Source organism: Pteropus alecto, unplaced genomic scaffold (genome assembly GCF_000325575.1).
Source record: "Pteropus alecto unplaced genomic scaffold, ASM32557v1 scaffold5, whole genome shotgun sequence".
Lineage (NCBI taxonomy): Eukaryota > Metazoa > Chordata > Mammalia > Chiroptera > Pteropodidae > Pteropus > Pteropus alecto.
Genome location: NW_006441953.1, coordinates 33,419,811 through 33,434,623, shown reverse-complemented (window position 1 = coordinate 33,434,623; position 14,813 = coordinate 33,419,811). Strand labels below are relative to the sequence as shown.

Sequence of the window (14,813 nt, the reverse complement as noted above, 5' to 3'; positions counted from 1 at the left end):
AGCGGAGAGACCTGCACCGGCGGCACCATCTTGTCCGTGACCTTCGCACCGGAAGAGCATCCGGGCGGACTCGGGGAGCGTGTGACGTCGCCGGGCGCGGGGTGGGCTGCGCGTGCGCGGCGGCCGCGGCACGCGGGCGGCTTCCTGAGCCCCGCCCCAGCCTCTGACGCTTTCGGGCCGGGCTGGGTGCACGTCGAGTCCCGCACAGCGTGGGTCCGAACACCTGAAACGTAGGTCGAGCAAACAGTGCACAGGGGACTGCGCCCTGTCCCGCCCGCGGCTGTCCGTCCCGGCCGGGAGCGGGCACGGAGCCCGCCCACCCACGACCGAGGAGCCCCGGCCGGGTCCAGACCTGTCCAGGCCCGCGGCCAGCCCCGGCCAGCCCCGAGGATGGCCCGGGAAGGGGCTCTGGGGGCCGGGGAGGAGGCTGGAGGCTTCGGGCAGGGAATCCAGGTCCGGGGACTGAGTGGGCCCGGGATGCAGGCCCCCTTCCCCGAGGCCTGGCCCAGCGGAGCTGGTGGCGGCGCCTTCTCCCCTCGATTCAGGCAGGTTGGGCCCGTCACGGTGCCCTCAGAGCCGCTTCCTGAACTGCACTGCCTTGGGCGCGCTCTCGGGCCACCCCAGCCCCAGTCCAGCCCCGCTCCTGCCACGCAGAGGGCATCCCAGGAGCCTCGCGGACGGTGGGTGACAGGCCGTCCTCCTGGGAAGACTCCCACCCAGCAGAGCCTGCTTCTGGGTCTCCCTGAGCCCTGCCCTCAGTACCTGCAGTTCCCAGTTCCAAGGTCCTCCTCAACCTGGGCCTCGGGGGCCACTGACTCTCAGAACTCCTGCCCTCCTCTGTTGTCCCCAGCTCCTGTGAGGGCGAGAAGGGAGGGAGGGTGCACACCCGCGGGGGTCCCCCTCTCACCATGGGCCCCCCACCCCACTCAGGCTTCCTCAGAGTAGCCACCTCTCTCCCCCAGCTCTGTGGTCAGTACACCGCCAGGCCAGGCGAGGCGTGCAGAGGGCCTGCCCAGAGGTGGGCATTGGTGGCTAGACAGGCTCTCCACTGCGCACACTGTGCTGACGCGTGGTTCCCATGGCAACTGGGCAGGGGTGCGGGAGCACTGCCCACACCCTGGGCCCTGTGCTGCTTTAGACAGCTCTCCGAGGACTAAGGCTTGGGACTCCCTAGGCTGCCCGCTCCATTGGGGGAGCCCACTCTTCCTTACCCTTCGTCAGACCCACCCGTTTCCCAAGAGAACTGAACTGGCCCTAAGGAGAACAGAGCTGGGGCACGCAGAGGGCCCGGTAAATCTGCACGGGGTGTCTGAGAGGGGCTGCGCTGGGGGAAGGGCCCCCCAGTACCCTTATTGCTCTTGGAGGAGGATGGAAGCGCTCACAGACCCCACAAGGTGCGAGTAAACTCTCTGGGCCAACCAGGGGCAAGGCAGTGCGGAGGGCCGCTGCGCATGCGCACACACGTTCTCGCCTTTGAGCAGTTGGGCAGACATCAGGTGACAAATGTCTTTACTCTCCCTGGATTTTAAAATAAACCAGACTCCTCAGCAACTCTTGCTTCCAGAATCAAAAATAAGTGTCTCTGGGGCCAAAGGTGGGGCTGGAATGCCAGCGGGGGCACTACACACCAGTAGCTTTCACTGGGCGGGAGGTAGCGACCAGTGGAGTTCACTCACAGGTGTGTGCACACACACACCCCTGCCCAGGGAAGACCCCTGAAGCCAGAGACTCTCACTTTGGCCCAGGACCCGTCCTGGGGTCTGGGGGGTGGGGTTCCACCTGGCTCAGGACACCCAGGCTGCCAGCTTACAGCTGCACCTGTCAGGGCAGCTGTCGCTGCTGCATCCCAGTGTCCCCAGGAGCTGGCTCCAAGGCTATCTTTAGTGCTGCACTCAGACCCTGGCTGGCCCCAGGAACCCTCCCCAGGGGCTCTGCTGGCCCTTCCGGCCTTCCCCTTGTCAGGGCCTTTTGAGCACAGGCCCCACATGTCATCCCCTCCGTGTGACACCGCCGCTTCTGCAGCCCAGTCAGGGTCCGTCCCTCCAGGTGTCAGCCAGACCTGGCCCGTCTGGGAACATTGGAGTCCCTGTGTGATGAGCGGCCAGGCTCAGGCCTCCCACATCAGTCACGTGTCCCCGCCTCTGGGGACCTCTAGGCAGAGCCCCACGGGAGCCCTGGAACCTCCAGGTGGACCACACCTCCCAGGTTGCTCAAGGTGCCTGTTGTCCCACACTCACGTGGTATCGGCAAATGGTGATGGGCCCTGTGATCACGTGTGGCAGCACTTCAGGGCGCCATGCGACTGAGGTGTGTGCCCCTGGGGGCAGGACCCCTGCTAGGCATCACTCACAAGTGCCCCCAGCCCCCCGCCCATGATCGCAGCTGCACAGGCTCTCTGCGCCCCCTCCCTGCACACTGAGGGCTGCAGCCGCTGCCTCCCACCCAGGACCAGGGCATCTGGCCCCTGACAGTGTAGTGACTTCTGGCTAACAAGCTCCCGGGCCAGACGCTGCCTATGCGGCCATGGCATGTGGCAGGAAGAGCAGGTCGGTCGCCGGCCACAGCCCAGCCCGTCTGGCCCTCCATGCCCTCCTGTGTGCCGGACAAGGAGCTCCCGCCCTGCAAGCATGGAGTGAGAAGGATGGCCCCAGCACCAAGGCTGGGGGGCCTGGGACTTCTCTGCATCACGACAGGGAGGTGAGAGCACAGAACATACTTAGGGGACACCTGGGGACTGGCTACCAGGGCCACTTACAGCAACTTTGTGCAAGCCTGAAAAAGATGCCTTCTGGCTCCTGCTGGCCCCCAGGCCTTCATGCCACATGCAGGTGGCCCTAGAGATGCACAGAATCCAGGAGAACAAGGGCTCCTGAGTGGGGGCAGGCGGGAAATACCCAAGAAGCTACAGGCCCAGCTGGGCAGGGCAGGATGGGGCCATCTGAGTCACTGCTGACCATCAAAACTCACTGTGCAGTTGTCCAGTCCCCTGGGTGCCCTGAGCCTGTCCTTGTAGGGAGTGGCAGGCAGAGTCCGAGCTGTCCTGGGGGACCGGGCAGGAGCTTAAGACGGCAACCTGGACGGGGGCGGAGGGCACAGGCCGTCCAGTCAGTCAGACCCAGCATGGTGAGTGTGCAGCGGGCAGCCAGCTGAGGTGGGGCGTGTGTGTGCACGTGTGCCTTCACATGCGAGACTGATGAGTGTGCGCACGTGTCATAGGGGCTAGGGATGGGGGAGACCTAGGCTCCATAGCTGCCCCGGGGACAGGATGAGGCTGGAAGACAGAGGGTCCTGGCCTTCGCCCCACCGGGAAACCCAGGGGAAGCCCCCTGCCTGCTGGCCATCTGCACAGTCCATTTGCTCTTTGGACACAAAGGCCCAGCTGGCTCCCGACTGGACTGCAGACCCAGCAGGGTGAAGTTCAAGATGGACCATGGGTGCTGTGTGGTAGGGCGTCCTTGGCTCCTTCACCTGCAGCTGCCCTAGCTGGCGACCCAGATCCAAGTGCCACAGTCCACCCATCCTCTATATTGTCTCCCAAAACACCTGGGCGCCCCCAGGGAGACCCCCAGCCGGTCTGGGGGACCCTCAGCCTTGGCATTCTCGCCTCAGGCCAGCAGGAAGACCAAGAAGAAAGAAGGGGGGGCCCTCCGGGCCCAGAGGGCCTCATCCAATGTCTTTTCCAACTTCGAGCAGACCCAGATCCAGGAGTTTAAGGAGGTGAGAGATCTTCCACCCAGAAGCTCCTCCCGGGGGTCCCCTGGGAATCACATGCAGGTGACCCAGAGCTCCCGCAAGTGCCTCACTCCTGAGCCAGTGAGAGGGGCCGCCATCCTCATGCGGCTCAGCCAGGCCATGACCCTGGGCTTCTTGCAGGCCTTCACGCTGATGGACCAGAACCGCGACGGCTTCATCGACAAGGAGGACCTGAAGGACACCTACGCCTCCCTGGGTCGGTGCTGGGATGGGGGTGGGGGATGAGGCTCAGCACAGCCATCGCCCTCAGTCCCACCTGCCGCCCCACAGGCTGTGGGGGAGGGTGGTCCCGGGGAGAAGCACCCCCTCTGTGTTGGTCAGGGCCAGCAGAGTCCTCACCAGAGTGGGTGGCAGGGCCCAAGCACGGGAGAGGAGGCTGGCCCTGGGCCCAGGGACGGACGCCACCGCCGGGGAGGCCCAGGGACACAGTGTAAGCCCGAGGCAGGTCCTGTCCCCAGCCCACTGCAGCCTGGCTCCCGCCCTCCCCCAACTCCCATCTGGGGACATGCTTGTCTCAGCCTGTGGCTGTTTTGTCCTTGAAGCTGGGGAGGACAGGCTGGTTTCTACCTGGGGGGGGTTGGGCCCCCCTCACACCCAGGTAAACAGATCAAAGATCTTCCCTGTCCTCAGCCGTCCACCTCCCCATGGCTCAGGGTTTCGGGTCCTGTGACATACACAACCTGCGCCCCACTGCACCTGGGCCAGGCATTCCCCCATTTGCTCACCTCCCCCCCTCCAGTCCCCGTCTTTGTTCTGGGGTCACATGGAGAATGACGGAGTGGGCAGCTGCTGGTGGGGACGGTGGATGCATCAACAAGGATACAGAGTGGGGAGCCCCTGCCCAGTGACCCCGTGTATACAACAGGCAAAATCAACGTCAAGGACGATGAGCTGGACGCCATGCTCAAGGAGGCCTCGGGGCCCATCAACTTCACCATGTTCCTGAACATGTTCGGGGAGAAGCTGAGCGGTAAGCCCGCAGCCGCTGCCAGCGCAGCGCTTCCCAGCACTTAGAAATCCAGACGTCTCACATGAAAGTCCAGATTTCCAGATCTCTCTTTTTTTTTCAGGCGAGGCAACCCTTGGTTGACCTCATAGATTGCAAGGTCCTTGTCAGCTTACGATACCTTATTTTTTTATTTTATTTTTGAACACCTACAGCACCTGGTCTTCCTAGGTGATCTCCCATCCAAGTACTAAGCAGGCCCAACCCTGCTCAGCTGCCGAGATCAGACGGGATCAGGCATGTTCAGGGGGGCGGGGCCATAGATTCCAGATCTCTTGAAAAGCCCTCAGGCTCACATCTGTGGCCCCCACATCTCACGCACCACCCCCCGGCATGAGAGCTTGGCACTGAGCCCCAGCCCCACCTCCTGTCTGCCTGCTGGTGGTGGCCTCTGTCCCCACTGCCTGAGCGTGCCCAGCTCTGGGGCCCACGAATGGCCCCGGCAGAAACTACAGGCCCCCAGGTGCTCACGGCCTCTGTGCATAGGTACGGACACCGAGGAGACCATCCTAAACGCCTTCAAGATGCTGGACCCCGATGGCAAAGGCAGTGTCAACAAGGACTAGTGAGTGTGGGCACAGGCACCTGCCCCCTCTGCAGGTCTGAGGGACACTAGCCCACCGCCCCCCAGCTTCCCCAAGACCCTGAGTCTCTCAGGGCAGCTAAGGGCAGAGCCCGGCCTGCTCACTCAGACCATCGCTGGGTCAGCAGGCGACCTGGGCCCAGGACTGGGAACGGGCATATGCCAGGCACTTGGCTCTGGTGCCCCTCAGTCTCCGCCCACCCGGGAGGGGACAGGAGAGGCTCCTGGTGCCCAAGACTAAGTGAGCCCACCCTCCGGGAGTCCCTACCCCATGGAGGAGCCTCAGTGTGAACTGGCCTGGGTCACGGGCCGCCAGGGGCCTCCGTCTAGCTGGCCTAGTATGGAGTCCTTCTGCCCAGCAGCCTAATTCAGCTCCTCCCTATCTGTCCTTAGCATCAAGCGGCTGCTGATGTCCCAGGCCGACAAGATGACCGCCGAAGAGGTTTGGCCCCTCGGTCCCCCCACTCCTCCCCCAGGGCCCTCTGCAAAACCCAAGCATGGCCCTCAGGACTCCAGGGCTCCGCGGGGGGTGCGCCCTGGCCCCCCAGAGGCTGTGTGTAGTATCCGAGTGGCCCAGCCCCAGCCTGCCCTTCACTCTGCAGTGTCCCTTGCCCCTGGCGTCCCCAAGCGCAGAAACAAAACTGAAGCCAGTTGGAGTTCAGTGCCTGTAATTTGCCCTCGGGCTACAGCCCTTGGGGCTGCTTTTGCTCTTCCTGTGGTGCCTGGGCCTGACCCCCAGCAAACCGTGCTCGCAGGTCGACCAGATGCTCCAGTTTGCCACCATCGATGCTGCAGGCAACCTGGACTACAAGGCGCTGAGCTATGTGCTCACCCACGGGGAGGAGAAGGACTGAGGGCTGCCTCCCACGCCCACCTGGGCCGTGGCCACATCAATAAACTTGAACCCGCAACCTGCCTGCGAGTGTCTGCGGGGGAGGGGAAGGGGCTCCCCACACGGTCCTAGCACCCAGGCGGGGGGTGAGCTTGCCCAGTGACCATGGCTGGGAGAGGCTCTGGGGTGGAACCCCCAAGGAAGGCCCTGCACACATCTGTCCACTCCCGACCCAGACATGCTGAGGCCCTCAGGACTCCCTGCCCATCCAGCTCCCCATCAGCCCCTGCCCCTCACGCCTGGCCAGCCCCACCCCCATATACTGCCCCTGCACCAGCCACTCGTGGTCTGGCCTGGACACCGGACCACCCTGCCTGGTCAGTGGCAGCTTATCCACACAGCAGCCACGGCCACCGGGAGTGCCCTGGGCCATCCTATTGGGTGTGCCGGGCCCCCTGAGGCCCTGTGGCATCTGTGGGACAACAACCGCGGGCACAGCAAGGTGGCCAGAGCCTGCCCCTCCTCACATCCCCGCTCCCTCAGCCTCCGGCCATCGGCAGGGCCCCTGTGCCGCCCCCACAGGAGTGGCTCGAGGAGGTGGCTGCCCCTGAGCTTCCTGCAGCATGGCTGAGGCTATGGGGGCCCGCGGGCCTCAGGGACGATCTGCCAGGAGAGGCGCACGGTCTGCCTCTGGGCACCGGTCCTGGATGGAGCGGCCGGCGCGGGCCTCGGCCTGCAGGCGCCGGTAGGGGGTGTGGAAGGACAGCACCAGGCAGCAGCTGAAGACGGTGCTCAGGCCAGCCATCAGCAGCATGGGCACTGGGGAGATGCGGCCAGCTCTACCCAAGGCTCGCCCTCGTGGGGCCCGGCGTGGCCGTGGAGCCAGCAGAGCCCCAGCTGACCCCCCAAGATGACGCAGGGGGACCTGGAACCCATCTTGTCTCAGGCCCCACCCGGCCCTGAGGGCGTGTCCGTAGCTCTGGTCACCTGCAGCTCCCAGAGGCTCCCCTCCCTCCATCTGTCTCCGTCTCCCGGGCCCCTTTCTCTTCCCGATTTCATTTCAATGTTGAGCTCGGGATCCTGCCTGTCGCTCTCTGACCCCAGCCCACCCTGCCCACCGAGGAGACTGACAAGGGCCCACGGAGGGGAGGCTCCCCAGGCGCCCTAACCCCCTCACCTGAGCCTCGGGGGCTCAGGGGGCTGGGCACTCACCCTTCCAGTCCAGCGGGTCTTGGCCTTCCCGACAAGTGGAGAAGGACGGCTCCGCACGACGCACAGCCAGGGCGGTCAGCAGCACCATGATGAGCGCGCCCTGGGCCTGCCTGGACAGTGCAGGCTCTCAGCCCCGCCCGGCCACGGCTGGCCATCCAGGGCAGCTGTCAGTCCCAGGCCTCAGTCCCAGGACACTGCGGCTCTGGTCAGCACCGCCCGGGGCGCACATGGCCAGAGCCAGAGGGCGTGGGCCCTGGCCTGGGCAGGTGGGTCACCACTACAGCCTGGGGTGGGAGGGGGCGGGGCTGGACACTCACCCCATCACGAAGACCAGGCCCGCGGCCGCGGCCTCGCCCACCGGGAAGGTGCACTCGACTACCAGCTCCGTGGCAATGGGCGCCACCGAGAAGCCGAAGAACCCGAGCAGCGAGCAGATGGCAGCCAGTGCAACGGTCTGTCCCCGCAGCTGGGACACCTGGGCAGTGAGTGTAGGGGACAGCTGTCAGGCAACCCACAGCCCCGCCCTAGTGCCACCAGGCCCGCTGAGCCCAGATCCGCCCAGGAGACAGGGCTTGGAGGGCCTGATGTCTCCTCTGCTGGGCTCGGTGCCGAGGCACCCAGGCCCACCCGTGCAGCGAGGACTTGGCTCTAGGGGACTCACCAGAGCGAAGGCCACACAGACCACAGAGGCCAGACAGAAGCCGACCTTGACGGCTTCCGTGAAACGCTTTGTCCGGTCCACATACAGGCCAAGCACCAGCGCCCCCAGGATCCCAAACACGATGAACAGAGCCCCACAGAGGCCCGCAAATTCCTGCAGAAGAGGCCAGGGTGCGGGGTCATCGGGTGCTGTGCCCCAGGGACCTAGGAGGCGGTGTTGGAGGTACTCTGTCACCAGGGAGCGCACAGCGCAGTCACGAGCACTAAGCCTCAGACAGGACCACTCTGCACCGCTGGCTGTGTGTAGGGGTAGGGGTGGCCTACACCCCCTGGAGCTGCCTCTCCTGTGTCACCAGCTCCGAGAAATCAACAATTGCTAAAGGGAAGGGCCCCTAAGTGCCTCGTGCCCTTGAAGGACATGCCAGGCCCAAACCCCACCCCTGGGCTGATGCCACACAGCAGAGGGCAGAGCCAGGCCTCCTCTGCATTTCCAAATGTCAGAGGATCACCCTTCCCCGGACACTGCAGGGCGGGGCCATCCTGGGTGCAGCTGGGAAAGACCGTGGAAAGCACCTCACGAAGCCCCGGTGTCCCTTGGGCATGCAGCCACCATGCTGCCTGCAGACCGCGTTTGGCCTGACACTCCTCACACACAGCATCACAACAGCACACATAGCAGGAGGCCCCCCTCCCCAGGTGTGGAAACCCAGGACTTGGGGTGCTTGTGGGCCACTCCACAGCCTGCGGGGTGACAGGATCCCGGGCCTTGTCCTTGCTCGGCCGGGACAGGGCCCGCACTCACGTCGGAGTAGCCGTTCACACAGAGGACCTGCTCCAGGAGCGCAGAGAAACTGGAAAAGATGCCGACACCACCCCCGAAGCACACGGCCAGGATGACGTAGGCCTTGTTCCTGGCGAGCTGCGGGAGAAGGCCTGCTCAGCCCAGCAGCTGCAGCAGGGTGCCAGAGGCCGCCCAGCGCCTGGCCTAGCCCTCCCAGCCCAGGTCCCACAAAACCAACCAGCTTCAGCCCGTCCAGGAACGTCTCCGAGGTGGAGCAGGCGGCCCCAGCCGAGGGCGGGGTGGGGGGCACGCTCTCCCAGAGGCACATGCTGGCCAGCAGGCAGGCAAGGCCGGCAGGGATGATGTAGATGCCCATCTGGGGAGAGAGTGTGCATGCGTGTGTGTGCGTGCACATGAGGCCCTCGCAGACACACGCACATGGACGGGCCCCTCATGCTTGCTCGGGCTTCAGCCGTCACGCTGCCCCCTTTGCTGGCCACCCCCACCCGCCATCCCCAGGGGACGTGGGTGAGCCTGGGTCATGCCAGGCCCGGCTGCTCTGCTTCGTCTGGAACCCCAGCTTTCAAAATATCACCCAAGGATGACTCCACAGTGACGGCCTTGGCCCGACCCTCAGCCACAGCTCCAGACTCACCTGCCCAACTGCCACTGGACGCCCTCTTCCCACCTCCGTGAATGACCCCGATGGGCACCCCTGGCACAGCTGCAAGCCCCCCGTGCCCTACTGCACCACAAGCCCTGCACCTGAGCCTGCCCCCTGCCTACCTGAGCAAGCCCTGGCTCCCTGCTGGACATGCCAGCCGCGCCCAGAACGAATCGCTCCCCCTCGTAGGCACCCCCAGGCTTTTCCTCACGCCGACGCCAACCACCCAGCACCCGGGCGGACCCTTCCCTCCACCCTCCCCTTGCTCAGCTGACACAGGGGCCCTGGGCTGCAGCCCCCACCCCTCAACCTTGCTCCCACCTCAGGACCTTCCTCTGCTTGTCCCTCATCACCGTCCACAGCCCTCCCCAGATGCCCTCTTGCTCCGGCCAGCCTCCCATGTCTCCGGGGGCCTCGTCCCACCACGGAAACCGCCTGCCATCCTGGTCCCTAGAACCCAACGCTGAGGAGGTGCCTGGTACTTGCACACTCGGAGAAATCCTGTGTGCACCCATGTGGCCACACTCACACAGATAGGTGTGGACACACTCGTGCATGCTTGAGCATGCACATACCACATATGTGCATAAACATGCTACATACATGCACGCATCCTGCACAAACACCAAACACACATGCGCGGGTGTGCCCCACGAATCTCCTCACCATCAAGGCGATGTCGTCCTCCTTCTTCACCAGGGCAGGCGACAGCACGTTGGCCGCCAGGACGCCCAGGGGGTTTGCTGGATAGATGGACAGACACGCATCAGCTCGGCCATGGCCAGGCCTGCTCCCCGGCCCACAGGTGGAACCCTCCGCCCTCCGGGAGCTGGGATGCCAAGGTGGCTGACCAGAGGAGACCGTCGGCCCCCACCCCCCGCAGCTCACACATGGTGCCAATCATGTTGGCCGTGGCTCGCTGGTGCTCAGGAAACCACAGGGCAGCCAGCTTGGCTGGAGAGAAGATGATCAGGGGCTGGGCCAGGGCACAGAGGCTCTGCCCACCCATGAGGAAGGCAAATGGGTCCTGGATGCCGACGACCATGCAAGGCAGGGCACGGAGCATGCTCCCGGCAAAGTTCAGCCATGCACCCAGGACGGTCTGTGGGACAAGGTCAGGAGGCTGCTGGCCAGCCTGGACGCCTGCCTAGCTCTGCCACCTCCCCTCCCGCCGGCCTCGTGGCTCTGCCTGGGCACCGCCCCCGGTCTGCGGAGGAGGCGACGCTCGGGAACCCTGCACTGCCCTGCCCCAGAGCGGGCCCGGTGTGGGGTCTAGCTCACCGCCCAGCGGAGCCCGACGGAGTCCAGAACCCAGATGGCCACCACGCCGGACGGGATGGACACCACGAAGTAGACCAGCGAGAGCCAGTTGATCTGCTCCGTGGAGAGGAGGAAGTGCTGGGCGATCGTGTCGGCCACGGGCGCGAAGCTGAGCCACAGCTGAGGGACACACCTGGTGTCAGCCCAGGACGAGGACTGCGGGCCCGGCCGCCACCTCTGTCCTGGGCTCAGCCGGCTGGTGTGAGAAAGAAAAACTGCCCAGCAGTCCCGCGGTGGCCAGGCCTTCGCCCGACACCCCTGACGGATGCTGCCGGGCCGGGGGCCAGATGCCCGCCTGGCCGTGGACCAGCCTCCTCCTCGCAGGCACGGTCCCGGGGGCCAATGGAGGCCAGCAGCCCGGCCAGGTTGAGCCTCAGAGATGAGGCCCGAGCTGTCGGCACGGGAGACCTCTGTGCCGCGTGCTGGGGGGCGGGTGGCATGAGGTGGCACTGGCAGGGAAGGAGGTCACTGAGCGAGCTGGTGGCCCCGGCTTCTAGCCGCATGGACAGGCCAGGCAGAGGGGCGCGTTTGCGGACACAGCGTCTGTGGTGGACGCCTACGTGTACACGGGCAAGAGGACAATTGGCCGAGAGCCATGAGGAGACAGTGGGAGTGACATAGAAAAGAGGCGTGATAACTAAATATTAAATCGAGCTGTTTTCAGAGCCTGCTCCACACTGCCCGACACGGGGACCTGGCCGATCGACACGCGGCCTGACCACGGGGATGATGGGAGGGCTCCTGCTGAGCATCCTAGCACCTTGTTCCCCGTGGCCACACCTGGCGAGGAAACCGGTTTAAGCTGAATTCCTGTGACGCTCGGTCCCTCTCTGTCTCCGGAAGGTGACCGCGACTCCTTCTCTAACAAACTCCCCCCGTCTCTAATTCTGGCGCACAGTCAAGGACCCTCACTGACTCTCGGCGCAGGACCTGAGTCCCCACTTGGGGGGTTCACCCTGTCCTGCATTAGAGGGGTGCTTTGAGGGGCAGAAGAGGGCCCAAAGGCACCGCAAGCCTGTCCACAGACTCAGTGATTGAGTCCCTGGTGGAAACACCTGGACCATGTGCCAGCCCTGCCCCAGGCCAGCCTGACCCCTGCAGGAGACCCAGGTGTATGGGACACAAGACCCCCGAAGCAGGAGCCGTCTCCCAGCTGCAGGCACCATCGCGTGCTGGAACTCAGCTCCCAGACCTCCTCCAGCAAACAGTGTGAGTGGTGGGTCAGTGGGAAGGCTTCCTGGAGGAAGCGAGAAACAACTGGGCCTCGAAGGGCAGGCAGGTGCAGAGGAGGGCCCACCAAGGCTTACTCTGGAGGGAGCCAGGAGGTGGGCCCGGCAGGACCAAACCCAGGGTGTCAGCGGTCAGGATCGCTCCCAGCGTGAAGCGCCCAAGACTGCAGGCCCCTGCTCCAGGCCACGGCCTCCAGTGGAGGTCAGAGACCCAGGCTTCCTGCCTCAGAGTTCCGACCGCAAGCCCTCAGAGGACAGTGAGTTCACCCACAGCCACTGGCTCTTCCCTACTCAGAGGGCAGAGCAGGGCAAGTCTCCCAGACTCAGAATGAGCCCCACGCAGCCCCGCTGCTCCACCAGTGGGTCCGGCAGACAGGCAGCCTGGTGCCTGTTTTCCACACCTGAGTGGAGCCCACCCCTCGCCAGCCTCTCCCTGTCCTTGTTCCTCCCCAGGGCCTGTGGCCAGCAGAGCAGACGCAGGTCTAAACCATGCAAGGCAACGTGGGGGCGACAACTCGCGCCCACTGCATAAGAACCCTCTTTGACCTGCCCCAGCCTCACCACATGATGCTCTTGCCAGACCGCGGGGCTCTGTCTGGGCCACTCAGGGGCTATCCCAGACCTCACCCCAGACCTGCTCCTCACAGAACCTGGAAGCTCTTGCCGCCAGCCGCAGACGGAGTCAGCGAGGGGCTAAGTGGGCTTGGCCAGGGTAAGCGTGACGGCCAGTGCTCACTGTGGTGACCAGGGCAGGGATGGTGGCAATTCTCGCTGGGACTGTTTGCTCCGTGATGACTCGTGTGTAAAGGGGCGTGTGCAGGACAGTGCCTCAGTGTCCAGGGAACTTCTCTAGGCCACTTGGCATGCCCATCCATTCTCGGACTCATCGAGGCGGCTCCAGGGGCTGAGGGAGACCCTGCTCTGCACCCTCAGACCACTGCACCCAAAGCCAGGACTGGGATGTCTGGACACCAGGACCTGGGGGCCGAGCCGCAGCCACGAGTCCCACATAGAATGGGGCTTCTGGAGTCAGGGCTGCCTGCTGCAGCAGGGCCGGGCGTCCACACTCGGCCTGTGGGGGGGCAGGGGCGGGGAGGAAAAGGCATGCACGGAATGATGTCCCAGAGGACGTCCCCAGGGCCTGCACTTCCTGACCAGCTGGCCCAACCTGTGGGGCCTGTTGCAGCTTTGCATCACGTGATTACAGAGATTGCAGCGCGGAAGCTGCCCAGCCAGGCCTGGGCTCTTGAGTCAGCACACAGGCTCTGCAGGCAGAGGAGAAGCACCAGGGAAGAGGCACGTGGTGGCCCGGTGAAGCCCTGTGGGACAGCACTGCAGCCTGACCCCGGAGCAGGTGGCCAGGTGAGGGCCAGGTGTGGGAAGAGTGGCTGTAAGCCCCTGAGGAAGTTCAAAACAGGCCCCCCAAGAACGTGCTGCTCTGGCGTGTGTTATTTTGAGCTGAAGGCAACGGAGACCCTGCAGGCTCACAAGAAACTCCTACTTCCCTCTTAGAGAATTTGAATTGAGGCCTTGCCCCGGAACACGAGTCATCACCGGAAATAACCTCCCGACAAGGTGGGGTGGGCTTCCAGCTACTGGGAAGTCGCTATTCCAGCAGGTTCCCTTAGAGGCCCAGGTGCCCTGCCCCGCCCTAGGCGCAGGGCGCCATCCACATCTCCGTCCCTCGGTCTGACTCTCCTGGGTGTGGGCTGGGTGTGTATATATGTAATTAAATTCGGCTATTTTATCTTGCTAATCTGTCTCATGTCGACTTGACCATCAGACCAGTGGGAAGAACCAAGAAGGGTCAGAGAAACTCTCCCCTAGACCTCTCAAGTACGTATTGGTGCTTGGCCGAGGGAAGTAGGGGTGGCCCACCTGAGGCTGCGGAGTGGAGCAGGGTCCACTCGCCGAGCCTACCTGCATGTGACAGGCTGGGAAAAGGGCAGAGCAGCGGGCAGCTCCCGGGCAAGTCTGGGGGAGAAGCAGGTTTGGGGGACTGGGCCCACATAACTGGCAGACCAGGCTCTCACTGGCTGACCCCTAATTTCCGGGCTGTGATGATGAACGTGGCTGAGTCCCTGCCAGCAGTGGGGACAGCTCTAGGGCAGGCAGCGGGGGCACTGTGGACCCCAGCTGGGGAGCAAGGAGGGGCGGGGCCGGGCAGGGCAGGGCAGCCCCCTGGAGGGACCGCAGAATAGAATGAGAAACCCAGGCAGGCAAAGTGCGCAGCCCTGCTCGGCCTGCGGGCTGGGGCTGGGGCTGGAGAGGGAGGACGCGGACACCAGGTTCCTCAGAGGGAGGGGGACCACTGGAGAGCGCTTTCTCAACTGTCCACAGTGACTCCTCCTACCCCGTCCTGTCTCAGGGGAGGGAGCCTTCCAGACCAGCACAGGTCACAGGACCTGGCTCTGCGCGGCGAGGGAACACTAGCCCCGTTTCTCCGCGTGCAGCCTCAGCCAGGAGGAAGGACTCCCAGATCCGAGTCTCCGCACGTGCTGAGGTCGCCGACTCCCCCCTCTCCCCCGCCTTGCGGTCCTACTGTCCCTTCCTGTCCAGCATCCTCGAGCCCCGGAGCAGGCACGCGCCCTGGGCGCACCTGGGCACCGCAGGGGGCAGGTCCGGGGCTCGGAGCTGGGTTCCGGCCCGGCCCCGGCACTCCGCTCCACCCGCGGAGGCCAGAACTCGAGGTGCCCGGCCCCTACCGTGGCGTTGGAGCAGCTGAGCAGGCTCAGCACCAGCAGGAAGACCCAGCGGCGCGCGTAGGCGCGGT

At 64.8% G+C, this 14,813-nt stretch overlaps 2 protein-coding genes and 1 pseudogene across 2 annotated transcripts in view; 1 reads left to right on the top strand and 2 right to left on the bottom strand.

Moving 5' to 3' along the window:
* Window positions 1–55: 55 nt before the first annotated feature.
* MYL5 (myosin light chain 5) lies at window positions 56–6,234 on the top strand. The gene is made up of 8 exons (XM_015595031.2): window positions 56–230; window positions 2,447–2,697; window positions 3,610–3,717; window positions 3,874–3,949; window positions 4,619–4,723; window positions 5,246–5,324; window positions 5,736–5,784; window positions 6,098–6,234. Exons 2-8 carry the CDS (start codon window positions 2,524–2,526, stop codon window positions 6,194–6,196), a joined length of 690 nt encoding a protein of 229 aa, XP_015450517.1. The 5' UTR covers window positions 56–230; window positions 2,447–2,523; the 3' UTR covers window positions 6,197–6,234.
* LOC112485613 lies at window positions 4,906–5,024 on the bottom strand (annotated as a pseudogene).
* SLC49A3 (solute carrier family 49 member 3) overlaps window positions 5,994–14,813 on the bottom strand; it is an 11,312-nt gene continuing 2,492 nt past the window's right edge. Inside the window, exons 2-11 of the mRNA XM_006919122.3 lie at window positions 14,746–14,811; window positions 10,773–10,931; window positions 10,380–10,593; window positions 10,158–10,234; window positions 9,066–9,203; window positions 8,849–8,965; window positions 8,048–8,200; window positions 7,704–7,861; window positions 7,387–7,496; window positions 5,994–6,993 (exon numbers count right to left, since the gene is read on the bottom strand). Coding sequence (XP_006919184.1) covers window positions 6,827–6,993; window positions 7,387–7,496; window positions 7,704–7,861; window positions 8,048–8,200; window positions 8,849–8,965; window positions 9,066–9,203; window positions 10,158–10,234; window positions 10,380–10,593; window positions 10,773–10,931; window positions 14,746–14,811 — 1,359 coding nt within the window. The 3' untranslated portion in view covers window positions 5,994–6,826. The remainder of the gene's footprint in view (window positions 6,994–7,386; window positions 7,497–7,703; window positions 7,862–8,047; window positions 8,201–8,848; window positions 8,966–9,065; window positions 9,204–10,157; window positions 10,235–10,379; window positions 10,594–10,772; window positions 10,932–14,745; window positions 14,812–14,813) is intronic.

What these genes read in the sequence shown, in the direction of transcription:
- MYL5 (XM_015595031.2), top strand. Translation starts at nt 2,524, where the DNA reads ATGGCATGTGGCAGGAAGAGCAGGTCGGTCGCCGGCCACAGCCCAGCC. An exon ending in CTCTGCATCACGACAGGGAG is followed by an intron (nt 2,698 to 3,609) that starts GTGAGAGCACAG and finishes TTCTCGCCTCAG; the next exon opens with GCCAGCAGGAAGACCAAGAA. An exon ending in GTTCGGGGAGAAGCTGAGCG is followed by an intron (nt 4,724 to 5,245) that starts GTAAGCCCGCAG and finishes CTCTGTGCATAG; the next exon opens with GTACGGACACCGAGGAGACC.